The following is a 27,788-nucleotide window of genomic DNA, read 5'->3' on the forward strand; positions in this document are numbered from 1 at the left end:
CTTCTATTTCTAAATCATCTCCTCCGTCTTTTTTTACTTCTTTAACCTTTATTCTCCAGCCGTTCCTATTGTAAATTCTCTTTTTTCTTGTACGTATCATCTCAGTTATAGTAGTCTTTCTCTCACCAACATTTCTTGACTATTTCCCCTGCCTTCTCTTCATTAATTTTATTTTTATATTTCTTGGCTCTGATTCCCAATCCTACTCTTAATTTATCCGTCAACAGTTCTTTTGGTATGATATATCTTGATGTACAAAATTTTAGCCCAAATAACCATCTAACATGATCCATCATTAGTTTCTCTAACTTCTCCATCTCTACCCATCTCCAAATTTCTATTCCATACGCCATAACACTTTGCACCAGATACGTAAACAAAATCTATCTTCTCTTTATATTGTTCCTACATATTTTCTCCCCCAATCCTCATACTTTCCTTGTCGCTATTTTATTTTTTCCACTTAACTCCTTTATATGTTCCTTATAATTATTTTTATTATTTAATATGAAACCTAAATACCTAAATACTTAAACATTTGTATCTCTTCGATTTTTTCTCACCCCAATTCCATTTTTCTATTTTTCCATTATTCCATTTTTTCTTTTTTTTTTTTTTATTAAAAACCATTATCTTTGTTTTGTCCGGACACTATTTTAATTATCTGTCTACCAAAAAGCACTTACAAGGGGAGGACCAAGTGAGAGACCCTGGGATTTTGATCCCAATTTTTTTAGTTGTTCTGGAGACGAAAAAAAAGTTTACGTCTCCCGGCGTTTCATCGAATAGGCCTTAGTTTCGAAATAATAAATTTGTGAAAATTGGCCATACCGCGGCGCGCCATATGAGCCTTCCCGGTAACTGTTCTCGCAACCAGTGCAGTCGGCTCCATGCGTTAGGTGCTTGCTTTACAATCGTAAGATTCGGGTTCGCTCCCAGATGTGTGCAATATTTTTTTTCTTTTTTTCTTTTTAATAAATGTATTTATTTATTTTGATGATATTAATATAGTATGCAAATTTCTAAAATAGAAAATTTAATTTAATATTATTTTTTAAACTTGAATTTAAATTTAATTTGAAGGGAATTTGAATTCAAGTAATAATATTTGAAATAATAAATAGGTAATAATAATAATAATAATATATAAGTTATTTGAAATGGATAACATATAAAGGCAACGTATCTAAATTTTCAAATTGTTTAATTTAAAATTTAATTGGAAATAATATTAACAGTATTTTAAAATTCTAGTTTTTAAAATAATTAATTGTAAAAGAAGAATAATAAACAAACATCTGATTTTGAATGTGAATGTAAATGACTACATACCTATTAAGGGGATTAAAAACCTCTCGTTTATTTACCATTTTATATCCGCTTCTTTTACCAGTGTTAAATTTAAACAATTTGAAAATTTAGATACATTGCCTTTATATGTTATCCATTTCAAATAACTTATATATTATTATTATTATTATTATTACCTATTTATTATTTCAAATATTACTTGAATTCAAATTCCCTTCAAATTAAATTTAAATTGAAGTTTAAAAAATAATATTAAATTAAGTTTTCTATTTTAGAAATTTGCATACTATATTAATATCATCAAAATAAATAAATACATTTATTAAAAAGAAAAAAAGAAAAAAAATATTGCACACATCTGGGAGCGAATCTTACAATTGTAAAGCAAGCACCTAACGCACGGAGCCGACTGCACTGGTTGCGAGAACAGTTACCGGGAAGGCTCATATGGCGCGCCGCGGTATGGCCAATTTTCACAAATTTATTATTTCGAAACTAAGGCCTATTCGATGAAACGCCAGGAGGCGTAAATTCTTTTTTGTCTCCAAAATAACTAAAAAAGTTGGGATCAAAATCCCAGGGTCTCTCACCTGGTCCTCCCCTTGTTAGACGTACCTATCATAGCTTGTATTTTCTCTTTATTTTTTGTTATCAACACAATGTCATCCATATACGACTACTCCCGGGCGGATCTTGATAGCACACGAGACCGATAGCATAGCACTCAGTTGTTAATGCCTAAAGTTTTTCCGTTGATTAGGTTAGATAAGTCAAGATGATTGGTTGGTGGGCTATTGCACCATGCGCTATCGGATTCCGTCCCTTACTCCCATATCCTAATTTTCTCTATTACGCCTCCTGTTCCTCTATTCCTTAATACCTCCTCTAATTCCGTCATGTACAAATTAAATAAGAATGGACTTATTACACATCTTTGCCTAACATTTTTTTTGTAGTGAAACTTTTCATAACTCCTTAGCTCGTTCTTACCACTGTCTGCATTTTTTTCTTATATTTTCTCAATTCTTCATATTTACTGCTCATTAATACTTATTCTCATCACACTCCACAGCACCTCTCTGTTTACTTTGTCGGAAACCGCTTTTAAATAACATAAACATTTTTCTGTCATTTCCTCTTTTTTCTTTTTTCTTTTGCATGAGGTGATTTAGGACGATGTTGTCCATTGTCGACTTTTCGTTTCTAAAGCCTGTTTGGCTTACCGGAACCAAGCCATACGCTTCAACCTTCTACCCCAATCTATTTCTTATAATTTCCACATAAACTTTATATGCCGAACAGAGAATAGAGATATCTCTATAATTACTGACTTTTTCTGTTTTGCCTTTTTTATAATTATGCCTTTTATTAAAAGCATAATTATGGTCATTTTTCAATTACTTGGCATCTTTCTTGTATTTTAAATCTGTTTTATTATTAATTGAAAAGGCCAGTGAGACGAGCAAAAAGGTGTAGATGTTCGTATAGCTAATAACACATATTTATTCGTATATAAAGGACACAGACGTTTCGACTCTAAGGAGTCTTCTTCAGTGTGTGTGTATTCTTACATTACAGACGCAGAGCGCAAACAAATCTTCATAACAGCCTTTTAAATACAATAGTCAGGGATTTAAAGCTCATGGTCCGAAATTTCTATTCTTGCTTCGTCGATTTCCAGTCCGCGAAACAAATCGTGTCAACAATTCGGTCTACGTATCGCTTCTTGTACTACTCGTGCAAATTAATTAATCTCCGACCAATGATACTTTAAAAAATATAACAGAAAAAAATCACTAATAAATTCACTAATAGCCGTTTTTTACAAGTTTCGTGTCAGTTGAATAGCATGTTTAGTGTAAATAGTTAAACTTACGGTTCGTCGTTAGAGTCGTTGTAAGGCATGTTCAAACGCTGATCGCTTACAATGTTAACGAATAACGGTCGATCTGTATTGATCGGCGTGACAAGGGAGACTGAACGTTTCTGATGTTGCGAAGCGTACGCAACCCGCGTATAAGTCAAATCTTTCTCTGTTTACAATTCTATTCCCTATACTTGCTTTGTTACATATCGACTAGTTTGTTCAAAATAGTGTTGTAACAGTCGTCTAACAGTTCCGTATCCGTTTTTTGATTAAGGCCATTTTTTTGTTCGTTAATGTGTATCATCTCGAAAATTAAGCGTTTATGATAATTTGGTTCAAAATCAAAGATTTTTACATTTTCCCAATCGATCGAATGATTTTGTTGGAGTCTGTGTTCGCTAATGACTGATATTTTCGCTGTTTCAAGTTTAATGTTGTTCACATGCTCCTTGATTCTTGTTTTTAATTTTCTCTTTGTTTGTCCTACGTACGAAGCATTGCAGTCGTTGCAATTTAATTTATAGACGACGTTGTTACATTCTGTTTTTATGTTCTTGTCCTTGTGTGCCTTAATAAACTTATCCAGCTTATTTAGGCATCTAAAACCTAGTCTTTATTCAGGGACGTAGATATTTTTTCAGACACGTCTTTTAAATACGGGAAGACCAAGTACTTTTTTCTTTCCACGATCGTGTTCGGCACGTCGATCAAGTTCTGAACTCCGCTATTTAATTTCGTGTTAATCAATTTTTTGATTCTTATGTTGATTTTGTTAAAAATCAATTCCAATGGGTAGCCGTTATTAATTAGGGTGTTAACGCAAAATTCCAGATTCTTTTTGTGGTATTGGGGGTGTGATAATAACAACGCCCGATCTACCGTGCTGTAGATGGTTCCTATTTTTTGGCTAACTGGGTGATGTGAATAGTAGGATAAGTATCTACCTGAGAAGGTCTCTTTATGGAACCAGTCAGTATGTAAGGTGTTGTTATCGACTTTAATTAAGATATCTAAAAAATTGAGGCTGCGTTTCTTTTCACGTTCGATAGTAAACTGTAAGCGGTTATGGTATCCGTTAAATTCATTCAGGATATTATCAACCGCTTCGGTGGGTGCTGCCAAAGCGATATCGTCCACGTAGCGTACGTAAAACGGTAGAACAAAAAAGTGGCCTTAATCAAAAAACGGATACGGAACTGTTAGACGACTGTTACAACACTATTTTGAACAAACTGGTCGATATGTAACAAAGCAAGTATAGGGAATAGAATTGTAAACAGAGAAAGATTTGACTCATACGCGGGTTGCGTATGCTTCGCAACATCAGAAACGTTCAGTCTCCCTTGTCACGCCGATCAATACAGATCGACCGTTATTCGTTAACATTGTAAGCGATCAGCGTTTGAACATGCCTTACAACGACTCTAACGACGAACCATAAGTTTAACTATTTACACTAAACATGCTATTCAACTGACACGAAACTTGTAAAAAACGGCTATTAGTGAATTTATTAGTGATTTTTTTCTGTTATATTTTTTAAAGTATCATTGGTCGGAGATTAATTAATTTGCACGAGTAGTACAAGAAGCGATACGTAGACCGAATTGTTGACACGATTTGTTTCGCGGATTGGAAATCGACGAAGCAACAATAGAAATTTTGGACCATGGGCTTTAAATCCCGGACTATTGTATTTAAAAGGCTGTTATGAAGATTTGTTTGCGCTCTGCGTCTGTAATGTAAGAATACACACACACTGAAGAAGACTCCGTAGAGTCGAAACGTTTGTGTCCTTTATATACGAATAAATATGTATTATTAGCTATACGAACATCTACACCTTTTTGCTCGTCTCACTAACCTTTCCAATTAATTGTTAAATTGCATACGAGCTTACCAGAATAGCTGTTTTATTATCTTTACCAGACTTTTCCATATTTTCTAGCCTGCGTATTTCTATGTCTCCGTTGGTATTCCATCAATTCCTTGCTTTTTTGATCTTCATTTTTGATCATCATCCTCACTGACTTTCTTATTTCTGCTTTTTTTATTTTCCCTTTTAGTTGTATCTCCTCCATTCTGTCCCTTCTTTCTATCTTACTCTGAATCGTCAAGCAGATCCATGAAGTATTTCCTACATTTCTCTTTTCCTATCTTATTACTCATCCTTATTTTCCTACCTCTCTTCCTATTTATATACTTCCACACGTCTGCTTCGCTTTTCATCCTTCTCAATTCCTCTTTTTCCTTCTTCTTTTGTTTCTTCCCTAGCAGTTTTTTCAAATTTCTTTTCTCCGTCATATATCTGCCTCTTTCTATTTTCCGCTTTCTTTAATTTCTATAGATTCTTTTCATCTCTTTTTTTCTGGTGCAGTTTTTGTCCCGCCAATTTTTATGTCCCAGCTCTTTCTTCCTTTTTTTCTTTATTCTCTTTTTCACCATTTCTCCATGTATAATCCTTTTTCTTTTCCCATTTTTCCTTTAATGTGTCCGTTTCCTTTCCTTCCAGATCTTCTGTATTGCACAATTCTTTGGTCATTTCTGTATACACCTTTTTTGCCTTGTTCCATAAAATTGTTACTATTTCCTCTTCCTCTTTTTTTCTTTGTTCTTCTGACTCATTTTCATTTTTTTTTCCCCGATGAACTCTATCTCCAATGGCAAGTAATCCAAGTCCACTTTTCTTCTACTCTAAACTTATGAATTCTGTTTCTTATATCTACGCTTATCATTACGAAATTAATGACCGTACATCCTCTTATACCTACATATGTGAATTTGTCCTCTCAGTCTCCCTCCATTGTCCCATTTAAAATATAGTCTTTTTTGTTATCCACTCTACTAGTTTTCTCCCTCCATTTCCTATTTCTTTATTTTTACTATGTCTCTCCCCTTCGCCTATATCTTTTCTCCCTAGTTCTCTTATTCTCACATTAAAATCTATTATTATATTTCTTTCCTCCTCTTCTCCTATAAGCTCCTTTAACTTTTTTAAAAATCTCTTTTCTCCTTGTGCCCCGTAAACCGAAATAATTCTCTGTTTCTCACTCTCCCAAACTATCTCTGTCATTGTTATTTCTTTTTATTATTATTATTATTATTGCCCTATTCTTCCTACCTTCCCGCTCTTTTTCTTGCTTACTATAAAACCTCTTCTCGCCCTTTCTTTGTTTTTTTTTTCCTAGCAAAACTACATATTCATTCATGCGATTTTGGCAATCGTTTCCTTTATGCGTTCCCATTTCCTCTTCTCTAGCTACGTTTTACACAAACGTATTAATTCGAACTCTCTCACATATTTCCAAAATTCTTTATTTTTTATATCCGCTACATTCCAAAATACTTTTTCTTATTCTTTCTATTTATTATTTCCCTCTTTACGTTCACCCTCCACTTCTCGGCTTATCTTAAATTTTACCTCTTTTCTCCCCTGTTACCTTCCTTTTTCTTCCTTTCTCTTTTTTTTTCTCTCTCACTTTCTTTCTCTTTCTCTCTCTCTTTCTATCTCTATCTCTTCTCACGGCCTCTATATGTCTTCTTCTTACTTTACTAAATTCTATTGTTACTTGTACCCCTTCCTTTTTCTGTTTCTTTCCTCATCTTTTTATCCTCTCTTGAATTCTTCTCTGCTCCCAGCTCAAATCATTTTCTAGAAATATCCTTTCTTTTTAAATTTTAACTTCGACTTGTTCATCATTATTTTCCCTCTTCTTTTCCTCACTATCAAGTTTGCTATCCGTCCAAGCTCCATACGCTTCTCTTCTTGATTTTCTAACTTCTTACTTTCCATATCCTTCTTTATTCCTTCTTTTCACTTTCTTTCCATCTTTCCTATCCTTTCCTCCAACTTACCTATCTTGTTTTTGCATTTTTGTACTATTACCTTAAATTTTTCCATCTCCCTGTACAACTTTTCCTTGCTTTTTAAGATTTTCAATAACCTTCGTCAAGTCCTCTCGCTCGCTCTTTTCCTTCTCTTCCGATAACTTAAACATTACTTTCGTTCCATTTTCTTTACCCTCCGTAGTTAATTTTAGTTGCCTTCCTACCTTACCGGCCTTCTCGGTCTTCTCTGATTCCTCCGGTTTCTTGCCTACTATAATCTCTACTACTTTTCCTCACCTTTATCCACCTTTATTTTTACAGATCTTTACCGCTTATCTTCTTCAATTTCTCCTCCTTCTTACCACGTTACCTCACTATTACCACGCTACCTCAAATTGCGCCTTTTTACACCTATGCTTATCCTAGTTTCCGATAATTTGCCCTTTGTCTTACATCGACTCGCTACTCGCATCCACACTCGCTCACTCTACCTAACCAAGTCCCCGTATTCATTTCAATTAAAAAGATCCTACTTACTACTTGGAACACGGTTTGATTTTGTCCGCTCTCTTCTATAACCCCAGGATCTGAATCTTTTGTAAGTAAATACAGGAACATGAAATGCAGGCTGTTCTCATTTTTTATGGCAAAATTAGCAGTTCTTTTGCTTGAAGAGTCAAGATTACATTGTAAAAGTGTGCTCTAGGATTATATCCCATGAGAGAAGCCAATTCCTAGTTTGTCTATCCCTGTTACCAACAGTTCTTTTGCTCAATCTAACGGCAGACTAATAGCAGAAAACAAATATAAGTTGCATATCCTGCTCAATTTCTCCAGCCATAACATAGCCAATAGACTTTGTCTTTTTTTTGACGATAGTTTATTGACAGCATCAGATAGTACAGACACTGTGTGCAATTTGTTGCCACTGTCGACAAAAGTTGATAGCACGCCTGCTTCTGCACGTTGGCTGAGTATTTAGGACCAGTATTCATTCGATTCTTATGTTTAAGATTGTCTTTAGTATCATCTTAAGATGATTGTTCTTTTAAAATTGTGTATAAAAGAAAATATGATAACAAAAAATAACCTTCTCTATACCATTTGAATTTTAGTTGAGCTCTGAATATGATTGTTGCGATCAATGGTGGAGACTTCAAACTCTCTCCTCTCCTTCTCATACCTTTATTTTATTTTTTACGAAACAAGCGGTTGAAAGTTTGTACAGATTCTTCCAGACCCAATGCTGAGTATAAGAGTTAAAAATAATTCCATCTCCAGTTTATCAAATAATATTTGATAAATTGGAGATGGATGCAGCATATACAGGGTGTTCATTAATGGTTGTATACACCTTTTACCATAAGAGCGCGTCTTAACCATGACTTATCGACAGCGTTCCATGTAATTTATATGGAGTGAAGATCGTAAATCACCTTTTATGATAAAAGGTGTATACAATCATTAATGAACATCTTGTATACCGGAGTTTCTTGCCGGAACAAAGTTGTTCACGTTGTAACACTATTGATAAAGAACGATTTTAGGCCATAATTTTGATAAAAAAATGACCTTTTTTGGGTTTTGTAGGAATCCTGTCAAATGTTTTAACGCTTTTGTTAAATTTTTAAATTTTTATAAGATTTATTTCTATCTGATTACAGTGAAAACATCGATAAATTTATGAAAGATACTGAAAAATATCAAGATAATTTTGAAGTATACATACAGACGTTAATTTCGCAAGCTTTAGATTCTAATTTTCTTACTGAAATATTTCAGGAACAAGGTAAGATGAAAGTAAACTGAAGTTTTTTCTATTGATTTTATAAATACATCACGATGCAATAATTATTATATGTTTTTTATTCTTGCTTAGATGATTATTTTCTATCGAATGTTAAGACTGTCGATGAAATAACAGAGGAAAGAAAACGTCGCCTTTTGTTCACGACTAAGTGGAAAACAAGTGTTGTGACAGCAATATCAACATGGCCGTGTGTTAACGTGCTAAAAGATCTGCCGCCATCAGAATGTAAAGGAAAATTCTGTGCTGGTTGTCAGCAAGCAAAGATCTACGCTCGAGTTTTGCTTTATGGACAGCCATATAACGGTACTACATTAGAAGGCTCGCCACCTGATCCAAGAATACCGCACGAAAAAGTATGATATGTAAAAGTATAATATGGAACGATAAAATGTAATAAGGATGTTTACTACAAGAAAAAATATGGAATTTTTAGGGAACCCTTGAAATTATGGATTTTTATGGGATTTTATTGATACTTAGGAAAATTTTTGGAATTTTATTTTTAAATTTAAAGGAGGAGGGTCTAATTGGCCTGTTTTCGGCACCTCTCAAAATTGGACCAAAATGGCTGGAATCACTTCCTTATACTCTTGGAAGTAAATTTAGTCAATTCCAGCCTGAACGGAAGTATTTTGAGTGTATACTTCAAGTATACATGGTGCATCAGCGCGCCCGAATCAAGCATTCTTTTAGAAAACTAAGCGTTTTTGAGAAAAATGTTTCAGATAAAAGTTGTATGTTTTCAAGGGGGACATAAAATGATGTCATTGTTTTGACCTTGGATAGTCATTTGAAGGTCACGTGAATGTTGATTCCAATCTTTTATATAGAACCCCCTATTTTTACATATCTTGAACTTATCTCGAGAGCTTTCCAAAACACTTATAACTTAGTCATTTTTTATTAAGTACTTTGCGAGTTATGAGGCTTCTTACAGATAGATTTGTAGAAACGTTACTTAAGGAGATCCGAGATTGAAATCGTATTATTTATTCTTGTTGATTCTCTACACGTGAACAGTAAAATCGTAAACGTGATCTTCCTTTAAGAAGCCACGTAAAGTGGGGTGCTTGATTAAGTTGAGTCTCCTTGCCTCTTACCTTTTGGGGTGCTTGATTAAGGTGAGTCCCCTTGCCTCTCACTTTTTGGAGTGCTTGAATTATTGCTCTTCTGGATCTTCTTCTGGTTCGTCGGTCTCCGAGTGACTGCGTCTAACAAATAATCCGGATACACGTCACTATGATATCGTGGTGCATTTACTTGATGCCTGTCATATCCTAAGTACCACAATACAGATGCAATATGTGCGCAGCATCCGTCCGCGCACCATTTTTGCATTCTCTTATGGGGTCAAAACTGTCTCTTTCGTACCGAATCCAAAGTTAGTATTGTTTTAAGGATGTATGCCGTGATTGCAATTTAACTCTTAAAATGTCCGATTCTTGGTGAACATAGAAAACGTAATTACCTTCATCTGACATATGTTCTCTAGCATAAGATGACGCTTGTTTTAGTTGGTATACCCCAATGGTGATTTTGTGAAGATCATCCAATGTCAAACGTGGAAAATCTGCAATTGAAGTCGCTTTAATTTTTCTCCAAATAACTGACCTTCTAATCCATCCGTTGTCCTCTATATATTTTTGGAGACCATTCGTTTTCCTACTTCGAGCAAGCATTCTTTGCGCAATTATTTCATCATCTGGTGAAAATGCTTCCACTCTTGGCGGTCTATAAACATTGCAAAGTGCAGCCACAATCCTCACAAAGTCACCAATATAGGAAATTTGACTATTGGGAATAACTTGGGCAAGCATTTTCCACGTTTTCAGTAGCCCATTTACAGCTTCAACAACCCAACGTATCGCGGTCACAAGTCGGGATTCATTTGCACTCAAAATATCATGTTGACTTCCTTGTTGTAAAAAGTTTGGCATTTTTGGAATTAATTCATACTCCTCCAAAGTCATAATCACATCACGAAATCCTCTGTCAACAATCAACACATCTTCAGGATTTATCCATTGCAAAAGGCGAGAACGTATCTGCTTCACCAAATTGTTCAGTATACTTGCATCATTGTTTTTCCCATCCGCAAAGTAAGGGCCAAATACTTCTAAAATATACCCAGTGATACTGACCATCATCATAGGCTTGACTAGAGGTCTTCCTTTATGTAGAGAGTAAGTCCATCGTTGAAAAGAGTAATTGCTACTTTTTTTGATGTAAACATATGTCCCATTTGCTACTAAGATTGCTACATCTTCGCCTTCTGCAAATAAATTCTTAGCCAAATTCCTAGTATGCTCTTTTATGAAATTGTCTCTTGTTATGTGGTACAAACCGAGATGCATAGGAACGAAGCACTTCAAAAGTGCTTTTCTAGCAGAGCGAATTGCCTTACCTACTGTTCTTCTAGGTAAATCAAAGAGGGTTGAAAGAATTGAGTGGGATAGTCCAGTTCTAAGTTTCACAAGAAGAATTTCAATATAAGTACGTGCACTTCTTCCATGCGTACTATAGATTTCACTTTTTACATAACTGAAAAGATTATCGAAGTTTTCGCCAGATATTCTGGTAAGTCGGTGGTAATCAATATCACTCAATGCTCCAGGATTTTCAAAATCTAAAAACCCTCTCTGCACACAAACACGAAGGTCATTTAGCAAGTCAGTTATCTGTGATGCACTTAATGTACTTGTATCAGAAACTGCTTCAATACGATTTGAATCAGTGACGTTAAAAAAACTGTCTTTTAGATGTCTCTTACAACATCGTGCCTTTCCGTAAATTATCAATCCATGCTTAACAAAAACTCGAAGTTTAGCTAGGGAAGGTACAACAACAAGCGGCGACTTAGCTTTGCAGATAATGCATTTATGTGTCATAGATGGTCTACTAAAAGGAATAGTTATTGTTTCGTTTGCAGGAACATTAATATTTTCTGCCATATTGGAAACGCCTAATTATGAATTGCAATTCATTGTAGAACAAATCTGAATAATTATGCAAGATTAAAAACTAAAGAAAGAGAAAAAATAAAGAAGAAAAACTCAAAAATAACAAGATACCTTTTTGCGTAATAAGAAAATCTGGAAAAGCAGCTCTGACAAGAACTAGTTTTATTTTTATTGTAACCAGGTACGCGCATACACGCATTTCGTGTATCTCTGACATTAAGATGTGAGATAGGGTCCAATATAAGGCCATGGACATAAATAGAACTGGTGTGCGAGATCGCGCTGTGTATTTGCGACCTTCGAACTCATCACGCGCTCTCGCGCCGAAAAACAAGCCGGCAGCGGCGTGACAGCACACAAACGGCAGCAAGAGAGCGTACGATGTCCCGCGTGAACTTTCATGTGTACGCGCGGGCTTCTGGAAGGATCCGAAATCTCTGTTGCTAAGTAAGCAAGAGTCGCAAACAGCTTTGACGATAACAGATCCTTCTAGAAGCTTCCACGCGAAGTTTATAAATACGAGAGACAATGCCACTTTCGGGCACTTTGTTAGAAGCGGCAAAAGTATTCGATGCGTCGCCGGAATTAATTGTAATACTTGGCGAAACGGCATTATTATTTACGAGGCTTGTGAAATAAATCAGCTATTCATTTGAAAGGCTTTGTTTTATTTTATTTTTTAACTCCACTATCGCACTGTGACGTTACTTTGCGCGTGCTTACTGCAGTGCCGAACTCACAAATCGGCACAACTGGTCTATTGAATTAAAAGCTTAAGGGATCGTAGTTGCCCAAGAAGGTGAATACAGTTCTTAAAACAGTTTTTTTCAAAACTTCGTATTTAGCCGTGCGGCAGAAAATACATCAGTTATTTCTTTCAGAAGTATTTGTAATAAGTGTTTCTACGTGATCTACGATAGTGTTTTGGAAAGCTCTTGAGATAAGCTACAAGATATGTAAAAATAGGGGGTTCTATATAAAGATTGAAATCGACATTCATATGACCTTCAAATGATTATCCAAGGTCAAACTAATGACACCATCTAATGTCCCTCTTGAAAACATACAACTTTTATCTGAAACATTTTTCTCAAAAACGCTTAGTTTTCCAAAAGAATGCTTGATACGGTCGCGCTGATGCACCATGTATACTTGAAGTATACACTCAAAATACTTTCGTTTAGGCTAGAATTGACTAAATTTACTTCCAAGGGTATAAGGAAGTGATTCCAGCCATTTTGGTTCAATTTTGAGTGGTGCCGAAAACAGGCCAATTGGACTTTCTTCCTTTGCTTTTTCTGTCAAAATTATTTCTTTCTTCTTAATAATGGAAAATATCGATTATTATTAAATATGGCAGTGTTAGACAAAATTTAATCATCTTATAGATTAATAATTATGATTCAAAATGTACTGCTTGATTATAATAAGCGATTAAAATTTTTTAGTTTTCTTGAACTAAATAGATTAAAATAAAATTTATATAATTATGATTAATTCAATCGATTAATTGAAAATTATTATTGGAGTTTACAGTATCTCAATTGTTTTAATCAATCATAATTACGCTTATTAATTTTTAATTACTGTAGTTAAGCAAAAATTTAATCAATTATACAAAATTGTTTGACAATTTCGTTAATTCAATACATTAATTAAGATTATATTTTACATTTTTAATCAATTATTTTAGTTGACGAATAAATTAATCAATGCCTAACACTGAAATGAAACATGAAACATCAAAAACTGCGTAAAAAAATTTATTTCAAAAAATTGGATTTAAAAAATTCTGTAATATTATCTGAAAAATATCTAATATTTTTGGAATGTGCGAGGAGAGTATCCGATAAAATTTTGAAATTTCTAGAAAATCCGGGAATTTTCTGATAATTCCTTTACAAAGGAATAAAGAGTAAAATGAGTTAATTTTGACTATCTGAATAGCAAGTAAAAATGTTTTTTTTTTTAGTTTTTAGTTTTTGAGCTGTTGAATCTGATCTTCATAACGAAAAAGTATTAAAATCACTACCTGAAGTTATTAAATATTATTAACTATTATGAGAATATTTTAATGAAAGTATAAAACTTTAATAAAATAAATAAGATTAAATGAAAATTGACCAATACCTTTGTTTTTAACATTAATATTAATAATTTTTTAATTTTTTTTATTAAGCAGAACATGAACTATTAGACGAGAGCATTATCATGTTTTACTAGTAGAAAACACGAATTAATACGTGTAATATTAATAAGCTCAACAATAATAATTTATGATACAAGATATTTAATAGCTTTATATGCTAATTTAAATTTTTTCCCAAACAATTACAATTCTTTAAAAGTCAAAATTAAATTCAACAGCTCAAACACAATAAAAAAACTTACTGTTTTTATTTATCACTTCAAGAGCCAAAATCGACCCATTTTACTCACCGTTCTTTTAGTAAACATTCTATACTGTAATAAAATCTCTATTAATTAATTTTAAACAATATTAAGTCACATTGGATGAAATTAAAGCATAAGGTTAACAGACTATGTCAATCAAAGCGGTTTTTAGTATTGGATAATAATTTTTAATTTTTACAGTCTCCAACTGCGCGTTGTCGGATTTGGAACACAGTCATGAAGCCGGAATACGTAATATTAATGTTTTAGAAATATCTATAGGATCCCCCTCTCTGGAAAAAATTGTACAGAATTTTAATGCAAAAAAACACCTTGGCCAGGGTTTGAACCTAGAGTTTCCCTTATAAGGTCTCTACATGGTACATGCCTCGGTGGTCGAAGTGGTAAGATGTCTGCACGGAATGCCGGAAGATCCAGGTTTGAATCCTGGCTGAGGTGTTATTTTTTTGTAATAAAAATGTAATTGATCTGCATTAAAAACGAATCTATTGCCGTTCTTCAGCGCGTATTTTAAATGAAACCTTATCAATGCGATATCTCAAGTGTATTACGTTTAATAGCATAATAAAATTCATATAGGTTTTTCAAGGAGGCGGGATCGTATAAATACTTTTAAAACATCAATATTACATATTCCGGCTTTATGACTGTGTTTCAAGTCCGACGAATATGCGGCGCGCAGTTTGAATAAGTTGGAAATTGTAAAAATTAAAGTCATTTAGCACTAAAAACCGCTGTGATCGACATAGACCTCCTAATCTTGTGTTTTTAATTTATTTTAATTAATTTATATCTTTTCTCAGGACTTTTTATTGTGCCGTATTTGCCAAAAGAAGGTGGCTTTGTATAATAAAGTTGCTCATCAAAAATATCTAATGTTTTTGGAATGTGCGAGGAGAGTAGCGGATAAAAAAGTAGCCGATCCGCATAAGGATACTACAATAATATTAAACGAATTATTAGCAGATGAAGCATGGCTGAATCAAGTAAGTTTATTTTTGTTTTATTCAATTATAATTATATAAAATTTATTGTTATATTAATATTTCATAAATTATGTAATATAAACTCTTATAATTAGGATTGATTAGTAATTAGTTTAAAAAATTATAAGTTATAAATTAATTTTTAACTATAGAGAGTTAGTTTTCTTAACACAAATTTTAACACAGGTATGCAAGTTAATTTTTTCTTTAAGTTTAAAATTTATTTGCCAAAAAAAATTATAACATTACTGTATAAAAAATAATTTTTCTTTATTATTTTGTATAAACTTAATTTACAAATAAAATAATGAATTTATTTGATGATCCATATCGTGTCATTATTTAAAGTAATTTTAAAAACTTACATTCTAATTTAATGTCTCATTTTGTTGTACGAGGGTATGACATACTTAGAGCATTTGAAAATCGTATATCCTTTGTAGAAACAAGTGGCAAGTGAGAGGGATTGGATGTGAGAAAGAAAAAAATATTACATGTTGAATGTATACTTTTCCTTAATTAGCGTCATCAATTTTTGTGAAGAAGCCATAGTGATTGCATGCAAAAGTTGAATAATGAAAATACATACAGCAACAGAGGATTAATATAAATAATGCTTCTTAAAATTAACTTTTAATGTAACTTAACTTAATTTCAATTGAGTTAATTTTTTGTTAGTTCATACAACTTTTAACTTTTAATTAACTTAATTTTATAAGCCATTAACTTTATCTTAACTTAGTTAAAAGATATCAACTTATTCAACTCTAATTATATATATATATAAAAGATTAACCCTTAAACACGTAAGTGGGTCTGAGAGACCCCATATGAAGTTTCGAACGCTTGCTGTGTGAAGACGGAATGAGATAGAAGGTTTGGATCAAGACGTAAAAAAAGTTTGAAATCTCCTCTTTCGATTGATATGGTTGATCAACTTTTTTGGTCAACTAGACTTCAAACGGCACGACAGCAAAGTTTTGTTAGGGTCAATGCGAGCCATATAGTGTGTAAGTGAAACTTTTTTGTGAGTATTCTACATAAAAAAGCTGGACAAAATACGTTCGAACAGGTCGATTTGCGGATGTTACTTGCATATACTCTGTCTAAAGTTGGAATACTATAGAATGCTCTAGAAAGGGGAGTTTTTCCGAAATATATCATGAAACATCAATTTTTAATTTTAGACACGATTTAATCAAAAATACCTCATACTCGCTTTGTTACATAAATACATTTTTTAATAAAACTGACAATGATATCATTTTTGTTTGAAAGTATGAATCTTTAGCTTTAAAACGCCGTATTATAAAGTCCTTAAAAGTTTTTTGTTGCAAAGATATGATTTTTTTTAAAAAGTGGATTTTTAGATGCCCAAAAATACTTCATATTCTCTATGTTACATAAGTATACTTTTTAAAAAAAATGACTTTGCCAAATTTTATTTTGAAAGTGTGACTCTTTAGCTTTAAATCACCGTATTTGAAAGTCTTTAAAAGTTTTTTGTTACGAAGATATGATTTTTTGAAGGAAAAGTGAATTTTTGACTATTTTCTCATTTTTGCTTAATGATTTTTCCTTTATAACTTCATAATAAATTATTTTTCGGCAATGCCGATTGTGCAGTCACACTCCTGAGATTCTGAACTTTCATTAAAAAAAAAAAAAAATTGTTGAAAAATATTGATTGTAATCAAAGTTATAGCTTCTCAAAGTTGGAAAAGTCTCTCAGAACCGAAAATGTGTTTCCGTATTTTACAGGATCGATGTGTTTAAGGGTTAAAAAACGCACAAAATGTTAGAAAATGCTAAGAAAAAATTAGTGTACTGAAAAACCCAATGAGTAATAATATCTTTAATCTCCTTAAAGAAATAATGATATCACAAAATTATATCACAAATTTAATGATATCACAGTTACAGTACACTGTAGCTTTCAAGCCTCACAACTCGGAAAATACTTAATGAAAAATAACTTTTTCATAATATTTTTAAAAGTTCTCAAAATTGACTTCAAGAAAATGTATTAAAAGATATAGAATATTAGGAAAGTATTAATACCCCTTAATTAGGGAACTACCGATACTTTAACATTCTATATCTTTTATTGCACTTTCTTGTAGTCGATTTCGAGAACTTTTCAAAATTATAAAGAAGTTATTTTTTATTAAGTATTTTCCAAAGCTTGAAAGCTACAGCGTACTATAATTTTTAACCCTCACAACTCGAAAAGTACTTAATGAAAACAAATTTATTTATAATGTTTTGGGGAGCACTTGACACCAGCTATTAGATTCTGGAATCAAAAATAGGATGTTTTATTTAAAAAAGTTAATGTGATTTTGATCTGACCTTGGCGATGCCATTTAAGATCAAACTGATAAGATCAGTAAATAGATCTTTTTAAACTCTACAACGTTTATCTGAAGCATATTTTTGTATCTTTCATATTTTCTGAGATATTCGGCCTTTTGAAATTGTTCACCAAGTTGTGTATGTATATTGTATTTCCTCGAAATATAATTGTTGTACAATTACTTAAAAAGAAATAAAACCTAAGTGATATCTTTGTATTCCTAATTAAAAGTCTTTCTATTCTAATTCAAGTGGTACATATATTTTTAATGGAATATAAAATTTAATCATAATGAATTGAAGAAATAACAGTACAAAATAAAAAAAGCATCTTTAATCTTCTTAAAGAAATAATCATATCACAAAATTATTAATTTAACTTAACTCAAATAACATGTATTAAAAAAAGTATGAAATTTTTAAATTTGTCACCCTCCCCAACTAGAAAGAGAATATAAGAGGAAAGGGCCAGCAGATTTGAATCGGCATTTATAATGTTAAATCCTTATAGACACTGATCATTGACAGTAGTTTGACAGTTATAATATAGTTATATTCAGTCATATTCAGTAGACAGTTATATTCATAGAATAGACACGAATATGTTTTTTCAGCCATCATGTAAAAATTTTTTTAAAAAAGAAAATCTTTGTAAATAACAGCCACACAAAAAAAGTGTCCTGTCCAAAAGATTAGACTCATGTATCCCTATGTATTTTGAGGCTCTGAAGCCGAATATGACCTCAGAATTGCGCCATTAGATCAGGATTTTTTTTACCCTTAAAAAATTGCTAAACATTCCTTAAAATTACACACTATTCAGTCCGGTAAAAAAAATCCTGATCTGATGCCGCAATTCTGAAGTCATTCGGTTTTAAAGCCTGAAAATACATAGGGATACATGGATCTAATCTGTAGGACATGATACTTTTTCTTTTTTGTGTGGCTGTGTAATTATTTAAAAGGTGTTAAAATTTTGAAAGGTAATTGATTTAAGATAATTAAAGAGTGTAACATTCAAAAACATCAAATGTTTTGTGATCACTTTTACGGTTTATTGTAAAATTTGTTCCAAAGTTTGAGAGGACTCGTGTCCAAATCAGACTTTGACATTGGAATTGCAACCTGATCGCACTGGTGATTGGTCGATCAAATCTGGTCATAAAAATGTTAAATTAGTAAAACATTATGAGTCATCAACGTTATATACTTAAATATATACACGGAGCGATCTATTACTTGTTCCTCGTGCGCGAGACACTACCGTATCTCTTGAAACTCCGTATTTTGCTTGCTTTTTCGCTCTCTTGCTCATAACTCTAGATATGGCTATTGACACGGCTGTAGACACCTTTGTTGATAATGTAAAAAGGAAATTGCTGCTAAATGATGATGATGATAACGTATTTTAAACGATTTGCTTTGCACACACTTTAACGCGCGGCGCGACCGCGCCTCTTGATGAAAATTTTGTGATTTGAATTTTGTGTCGTTTGTAGAACACAGAGAGAAAAAATAGAAACACTTTTGTTATACAATTCTGATCCAAGTTATTGATTGAGCTTATTAAGAATTTGATCGGTTCAATCATTACTAAAATCCAATAATCTTGGGTATCTCGCAAGTCGCCAGCTCGCGAGAAGAAATACAGGCAGTTTTGCGCTGCGCGTTTACTTGGTGCGAGACGCTACTGTATCTCTTAATAATATAATATTGTTTTAAAGATAAATAATGGTGTATTTTTAAACAAAAATAAATCTTTTTCTAGCTTTTCAAGGAAGTGAGGAATATTTGGGCTGAAATTGATAGCATGGAGCAGCATGCTAAAGCTAAAGCAAAAGTGAAATCGAAAGCTGTATTGTCGTCATCAATGAAGCAGTATCGTAAAGCAGAGACAACAATATCGAGCGCTCCTATCGTACTTACGTCTAAAAGGACTGCTGATAATATTTCCGATTCACAGGTGCCTATACAGAATACCGAAAATAATCTCCAAACAGTATCCAGTGACGTGAAAACGAATAGTGAACCGTCTTAGTGGTACCATGATAACTGTTTATGTCTAATACAGAACGCATCAATGAACAATTCGGTGATACATTTAATAATTGGTGTAACATTTGTTACACTAATATCGATACTAATCAAACAAACAACTTTTCATTCTGATAATGATGAAGGATCTTGTATAAATATATACTATGGGGCACGATCGAAAAGTGTAACTAAGAGACTGTAGTTATAAAAATTGTATATGTATGTTAGGTAAATACGAGAAAATTCACACGTGCACACACGTGTAAATACACCAAGCATAATGTAACATATTTGTATTCGGTACAGAAGTTTAGCTCTAAGATTTTGCCATTATAGCATAATAATAATAATAGCAGAAACCGATGTTTATGTGAATATAGGCAAATAGTTTAATCTTTATATCATGATTATCTTATATATAATATAAACTTCAATATATGATGAGATCTGAAACATGTCGAAGTATTGCGAATATGATGCATTACATGTTACAACTGTCTGTATCAAATTTGCATCGCATTTTATTAAATCATTATTAAATAAAATAATTAAATAAAAATTATAATTCATCTGTAGCACTGTATTATTTTTTTGGATTTTTACACAATTATGTATAATATTATGTGTAATATTCTTCTTGCAGAATATAATTTATTATAATTATATATTGTCAATTAAATTCTAATTATTTATTATTCTTTATCACTGGTGACTATAAGTAAGACTACAATGCTTAATTATATAAGTTTTTGTTTATATTATGTAATATAATTTAAAAAAATGGAAAACAAATGTTTGGTGCTACAGTAGAACGAAATTCATGCTTCCATCTTTTCAAAACAAAGCTTCACAACAAATGCAATAGTTCTGAAATTTTTTATAGATTTTATAAAAATTGATATATTTATCTATAAAAACATTTATATTTTATGTTACTTATGTTAGTATATTTTATATCGTATTTTACATAATAATACATTCAGTAGATTTTTCTTCCAATGCTATATTGCTTTATACAGGGTGATTCAGAATAACCTGTTGTCCTTCGAGGGACGTATTCTTGGTCGAATTCTAAGACGATTTTTTCTTTGACAATCTTTGGCAATCTTTGGCAGACTTTTAGATTTTGAAATATAAGCCGATTAAATTAACGTATCACGGGTCGAATACATGGTATGCAGGGGTGGTGCACTCACCGTTACGCGCGGGTGTGTCGTGAGACGCCTGCTGCACTCAGCTGATACAACACACAAGAGTCTCTTCCTCCCCCCTCCTCCCTCTCCCCCCTCTCTCTCTCTCTCTCTCTCTCTCTCTCTCTCTCTGTCACATCACAATGCTAGTTTTAACTTAAAATGTAATTATTTTTTGTTTTGATTTTAATGATTTTGATGAAGAGAAGTGCTAGGAAATTCTTTGTACAGTCGAAGAATCAAACAAAGAATTACACGAAATTTACAAAAGTATTTACATCTCGAGTTTTTAGAAACAGTAGTACTTTTTTTGTTACAGAGAGAGAGAGAGAGAGAGAGAGAAAGAGAGAGAAAGAGAAAGAGCGCGTGCTTGCGTGAACAAGTTTTGGCATATTTACTTAAGTATTAGTCTGTATAGCGATCAATTATTAGTTTCCTCCACGTTGAGACAGACCAAAGTTTTTTTGATTCTCATAAATTATCACTTTTTAGTATCACAATATACAATTCATTTAATTGATCGATAAAATTTCAGCAACTAATAATGTTAAAATTAAAGAGATTGTTCGTCGAAATAAATTATTTGATTGCCCTGAAAAGGGCAGATTAATTCTCTTCGAAGAGCTAATCTGCTCTTTTTAGGGCAACCAAATGATTTATTTTGAACAACAATCTTTTGATTTTAATCAATTATTAGAATCTCTTGATACAAAAAAGAATAATAATTTTAATAGAATAAATAGAAAAATATTTTTTTGAAATATTGAAGCAATTTTTAATAAATAATAAAGAAAGTTAACATTGTAATATTTTTCAATAAGTTTTATTATTAAAAATAATATTAATCAATATTTTACTTTTAAATTTTCGCGTTCTAACTTCTATTCAACCGATCACGCATTCATATTTGATTATAACATGACCAATAAAATCAGTCGGTTCTTTTCGCTTACCGAGTAAACACGTGTTGTCTGTTCGTTGCACTTAAACACGTGTTTTATCGAGCCATGTATTTTCACACGCCGAATGAATAATAATTATTTGCAGTGATCGTTACTCGAAATGATCGTTAATTAATTGCTTAAATTTTATCGATCAAGTGAATGAATTGTGATACTAAAAAGTGATAATTTACGAGAGGAAACTTTGTTTGTTTTATCGTGAAGGAAACTAATTGATTGTTGTACAGAATATTACTTAAGTAAATATGCCCAAACTTATTCACGCAAGCACGCTCGCTCTCTCTCTCTCTCTCTCTCTCTCTCTCTCTCTCTCTCTCTGTGACAAGAAAAGTACTACTGTACTACTGTTTTTAAAAACTCGAGATGTAAATACTTTTGTAGATTTCGTGTAATTCTTTGTTTGATTTTTTGACTGTACAAAGAATTTCCTGACACTTATCAAAATCATTAAAATTAAGATGAAAAATAATTACATTTTTAAGTTAAAACTAACATTGTGATATGGCAGGGAGAAAGAGAGAGAGAGAGAGAGAGAGGGGGGGGAGAAAGACTCTTGTATGTTGTATCAGCTAAGCGCAGCAGACGCCTCATGACATACCCGCACGTAACGGTGAATGTGCCGCCCCTGCGTACTATCTGTATTTGACCCGTGATACGTTAATTTAATCGGCTTATATTTCAAAATCTAAGCGTCTGCCAAATTTTTATCAAAGAAAAAATTGTCTTAGGATTCGACTAGGAATACGTCCCTCGAAGGACAACGGGTTATTCTGAATCACCCTGTATACACGCGCGCGCGCGCGCAAACACACGCGTGCGCGCGCGCGCAAACACACACACGCACATATACACACACACGCAGATTCTTCCATATTTGAGCGATTTACATATAAATAAATTTGAGGATATTTTTTGTTGCAACATATATCTTAAGAGAAGAATTTGTTATTATTTTCATGTTTTTTTAATGTTTTCATTACTATTACATATTTTTCAGTATAACATTTATTAAAAATTTGAATGACACAAAAGGACATTCATGATGTAAATAACAAAGAGCCCCATTCTGATGGATGCGCAGTGGGTTAAAGGTAGTGGAGCTTGTCAGCCAATCAAATTTTCAGATATAGTTCACGTCGCAAATGAGCTTAATTTCTTATTGGTGAGCACACTTGCATTAAGTGCAATGGATAACCTTGTTATTTACACCATTAACTACATTTGCTACATTCTATTTCTAATATCGAAATTATTTTAAAATGGGTCGAAAAATAAATGTGAGAGTAACAAACACATGAGAATAATAATTGATCGAAAATTGAAATATATTAATAGTATTTTTTTTTAATAATTGATAAATAATTTACAATAAAAAAAATAAAATATTCTTGTTCTGGAAAACTAGAACTATTTTTCTGAAACGGTTTCTATTCATAAAATAAATTTTGAAAAATCGAACTTAGGGTGCGGTCAATTGAACCATATTTAATACTTCAATCACTCCAACATTTTCATTAAACCGGCTAATGAATACTATCAAAATTGCAACAACTAATCTCGAATATGGTCAAAGTGGCGAACACTTCGAAACTGTTGGCATTAATATACCTATTAATTTTCCACACTTAAAAATAAATTTAGTACGTATAAAATAATTTTACTGTATATTTATATTACGCCGCTCCTAAATTTTGATTTTTGAACTCTTTGCTCATAAGGAATTATTATAATTAAATTTATTTTGGTATTTTTTTGCATTAAGAAACACCTCATTGCTGACCTTGACTTGGACATATATTACAATGTTGAAGGTGCTGATTTTTTTTAATAAATTAATTGACAGTCTTGTATAGTTTACGAGATATACTTACACAAAACTCATTTTTAAAATTTTATTATTTTCTTTATTTGATGTATATAACAAAATATATAACGAAATACCTTGTATGAATAATGTGTTATTCCATATGGGTTTATCACTTTCTACGCAAAGCGAAGTCCACTCTTTCCCCCTCTTCTTGCTTACGGAGCAACATGATGTTTATAATTTGTTCTGTTCCAAATAGGTTTTTGACTTTTCACGCGAAGCGAGGTCTATTTTTCCTTTCCTCCTCCCCCGTTTACGAAACGAAATGAGGTCTATAATTGTTGTTTTACATGGATTTTGCCTTCCCACGCGTAGCAAACTCACCTCATTCCCGTGTTTATAGGACAAAACGAGGGCTATAATTCTATTATTCCATGTGGGTTTCGACTTTCCACGTTAAACAAGGTCTATCTCACCTAACTTCCTGCTTTCAAAGCAAAATGAATATAAGTATTTTGTTCCATTAGCTTTCGACTATCCACGCGAAGCTACATAGTTTTATATAACAAAAAATAATAAAATTTTGAAAATAAATTTTGTGTAGTATATTTTAAAAACTATACAAGATTGTCGAGTTATAAGGAAAAGTTGATTAGTATCTTCACCTCTATAACATATGTCTAAGTCAAGGACATCGACGAGGTGTCCTTTAACGTAAAAATTTATCTTTATTTAATTAAGGTTCTTGAGCGAAATAATTATCGTGACCATATTGAAATTGTGATATTATAAGTGAGAAATAACACGTAAAAGTTTCTTGCGTGCCATTTATAAAAAAAAAATTAATAAAAAAAGTAAAATAATAAGAGCACTTTAAAACTTAAATAAAAATGGATCTTAACTATATTTTTCTCTTCAAATAGTAAATAATCATAAAAAGCACGTGAAATAAAGTCTAATCAATCAGAAAAACACATGGACATCTGTTAAAAGGAGTGAAAATATTTTTATGTATAAATTATATGTTTTTAATATATTTAATATTATACTTAAAGATAACTTTACCTATTTTTACGAATGTGATGAATACGAGACAAGTCACATTTTCACAATAAAGCACATAATAACGAAATGGCATGCAAAACAAAATTTCATCGTCAAAATTTTACGTCATTTTTCACACTTATTAGTTCCAATTCTTTTCGTGATACTACGTCGCTACCGTTAATATGGAATTCTTGGCCAAATACTCAGAAGCTTTAATTTTTAATGTGTAGTTTCAGCTCTGAGATGAACTTTTTAGCATATTTACATCTACTTTTTATATATTTTTCTTATCTTTATTTGCTTTTTTAGCATCCTCTTCATGTCAAAAATAGAAGTATTTTTGATATTCGCGATCTTACACAATGTAATTTATGGTATGTTTTTTATTACGAGTGATATAAATTTTGCATACACACAATTTTTTACAACAGACACGACTGACTTTCTCGTGCTCGTAAATTTGAAATACAAACGCTACAGTTACAGCTATTTTTTCGGCAGCAACGATGCTGGAAGAGAAATGTTATGACGTATTTATGACATTATATTTACTGCTGAAATATTTTGAAGCGCTTGATTGACCGCACTCGAAACGCTTCAAAGCATTTCTTGTGAGATTTTGACCGTACCCTTACAAGTTAGTTATGTTTGAGTTAACTGAATATGTTAAAATCGATTCTTCAAATACTTTCCAGTTATTTATAGATATGTATCTTATAAAATAGCATTATAAAAATTTTGTTGTACATTAAATACTATTATATACTTTAAATTGTGCTTACGATAAGCATAAGAATTCAATTATTAGAGGAGAAGAGGGTATTATGGCTATTGTCGACAATATTGTTACCCCTATTATCTCTGTTATTAGGTGACGTATTCTAACAATTGCTTCTGGAGTTATTCATTTAGTAGCCTACCGTTTTTTTTGGTGATATTAATATGACAATTGTTATAAGGCATTATTACTTTTGAGCACTTCTAAACTTTTTCAAGATACTACTTTAACTTTTAATTATTCATACTTCCTCATTATTCTTAAACTGGAGTGTATTATCATCCGAATGTACATACACTTGAGTTTTTCTTGTTATTTACCTTTTTATTCGAGTATACATATTTCGAGTTATACAAAGTTAAAACAATTAAATTTCATTAATATGGTTTTCCAAGCGAAATTTTTATATCGAAATATTTCTTCGATAAATCGATTGTCATTCTAGAGAGCAGTGTCTAGAAACATTGAAGATATTTTATACTTGTTGTTTCATGTTAAACATAAATAAAATAATATTTCTAACAAAATTTCTAAAGTTTCTGAACACAGGAAAATTCTAAATCAAGAAAATTCTAAACAATGGAAAATTAAAAATATATAATTTTAAAACAAGATACTGTGTTTCTTTTAAACTAAACTAATTGTTTTAATTATTTTTATAGATAGCCATATTACTACTTTTTTTCTGCCACCGATTACACAATCCATTGAATTTTTATAAATCACGAAATAATAAATATTTTATTACTTTGAGTTTAGAATCTGTTAAACAACACTTTGACGAAAGTAATCGTTCAAATTTTGATAGAAAATATTAATTATAAACAAAATTATTCAATAAAATGAAAATGGGTGCCATATTACCCTCTTTTCCTCTATTAATCAATATTATTCGCCATTATTATTGATATGCTTGTTTAAGTTATCAACTTGTTTTTAGATTTATTAGAAAAAAAGAGTATTCTTCAACGAAAAAAAATGTGCGTGTTGGGAGTGCGAATGTATTTTTTTATGATGTATCAAATTTGTAAATTATAAAGATATAACTGAGTGAGTGAGGATGATAAGTTACTACGTTCAACAAACTAAACGTGACAAGAATTATAAGCATCTTTATAAGTATATTTTGTCACATTGAAATTCGTATGTTAACGATTATTCCGATGTGTGAAGCGGATTGATTATGTAATAAATTATCGAAGGGCTTATATTGGCGCAAGAGCAAAGATGCGGGCATTTTGAATACTGACACAGAACAATTAATAAATAAAGGAAAGTGTACTGCTATGGAAACTTTTCTTTTTAGCAAATGTGCCATGCAATAGTTCATATCAATTGTAACTCATATTGCGTGCGATAATTTGATCCATAATGTAAATTGATTGTTAATAGATTGAATTCCTTTTTGTAAGCATTGCGTTATTGCACATAGTACTCATTTAAGATACAATACAATTATTGTCGATATTATCTAAAAGAAACTATTAATCCTTAACTACATTGATGGGGTTATCTTGTGCCACACGAGAAATATTTGCGTAGTTGTATGCGGTGGGATAGATTTGTACCCTACCAGTGTAGTTGAGGGTTAACATTATCATTACATCATATCATTTTTCCTATGGGAAACATTTAAAGGTATAAATTTGTCTAATTGTAAATTACTTAGTATTTTCTTCCATTCGACAATGAAGGATTATCAACCATAAAATGATGTTACAGTATTTTTTGTTATTACAATCATGAGAAAAAGATTGATCAAAATATAATTATAGTAAAATGTTATATATATATAACATTTTACTATAACATTTTACTATATATACCGGGTATATATTGTATATATATATATATACAATATATACCCGGTGAGCCAGAAAATCTGCCTATATCAGCGTTTCCCAAATGGTCGTGACTCGGCACCGGGTCACGAAAGCAAAATGCCGGGTCGCAGAAACCTCTCGCGCAAAAACTCTCGAAAACCTAGGTGTTTCGTTTTTTCACGAAACTCTAAAATACGAGTAAATAACGTTGAATCGGGACTATTGAATAAATAATTCAATTAATCGAGACAAACGACGCGTCCACGCCGCGCCGTTTCGCAGTCTCGTTGTTTGCGGCAAAGTAGCCGAACCAATGGCGGGGCGGCAGGAGAGACACGCGACCGCGCTCCGACGCCACCGCCAAATCGTCTGACTTTTGTTTTACCTGCCCGCGTCCGCACCCATTCCACTCGTTTAGTTTGAGTTAAGTGTCGAGAGAGAGAGAGCATATTTTTTCTATTGTGTTTATTGATTACGTTTAATTTGACGATGGATAAATGGGTAATAAGACAACAAACAAAACCGGTTACGAACTCTTCGATTAGCACCGATAAACAATCGAGTGATGTGCGGCTGGGTACAAGTTCTGAGAGTGGCACTAACAAACGGCCG

General features: G+C 32.1%; 1 protein-coding gene across 4 annotated transcripts in view; it reads left to right on the plus strand.

Moving 5' to 3' along the window:
* Positions 1 to 20,144, plus strand: part of LOC105195920 (M-phase inducer phosphatase) — an 88,614-nt gene extending 68,470 nt beyond the window's left edge. For all 4 annotated transcript variants that reach the window (XM_026140321.2, XM_026140322.2, XM_039447682.1 and 1 more), the window contains 4 exons: positions 8,671 to 8,795; positions 8,886 to 9,169; positions 14,995 to 15,177; positions 19,301 to 20,144. In XM_026140321.2, coding sequence (XP_025996106.1) covers positions 8,671 to 8,795; positions 8,886 to 9,169; positions 14,995 to 15,177; positions 19,301 to 19,570 — 862 coding nt within the window. In that variant the 3' untranslated portion in view covers positions 19,571 to 20,144. The remainder of the gene's footprint in view (positions 1 to 8,670; positions 8,796 to 8,885; positions 9,170 to 14,994; positions 15,178 to 19,300) is intronic.
* The last annotated feature ends 7,644 nt before the right edge of the window (positions 20,145 to 27,788 follow it).

Source organism: Solenopsis invicta, chromosome 3, assembly GCF_016802725.1.
Source record: "Solenopsis invicta isolate M01_SB chromosome 3, UNIL_Sinv_3.0, whole genome shotgun sequence".
NCBI lineage: Eukaryota > Metazoa > Arthropoda > Insecta > Hymenoptera > Formicidae > Solenopsis > Solenopsis invicta.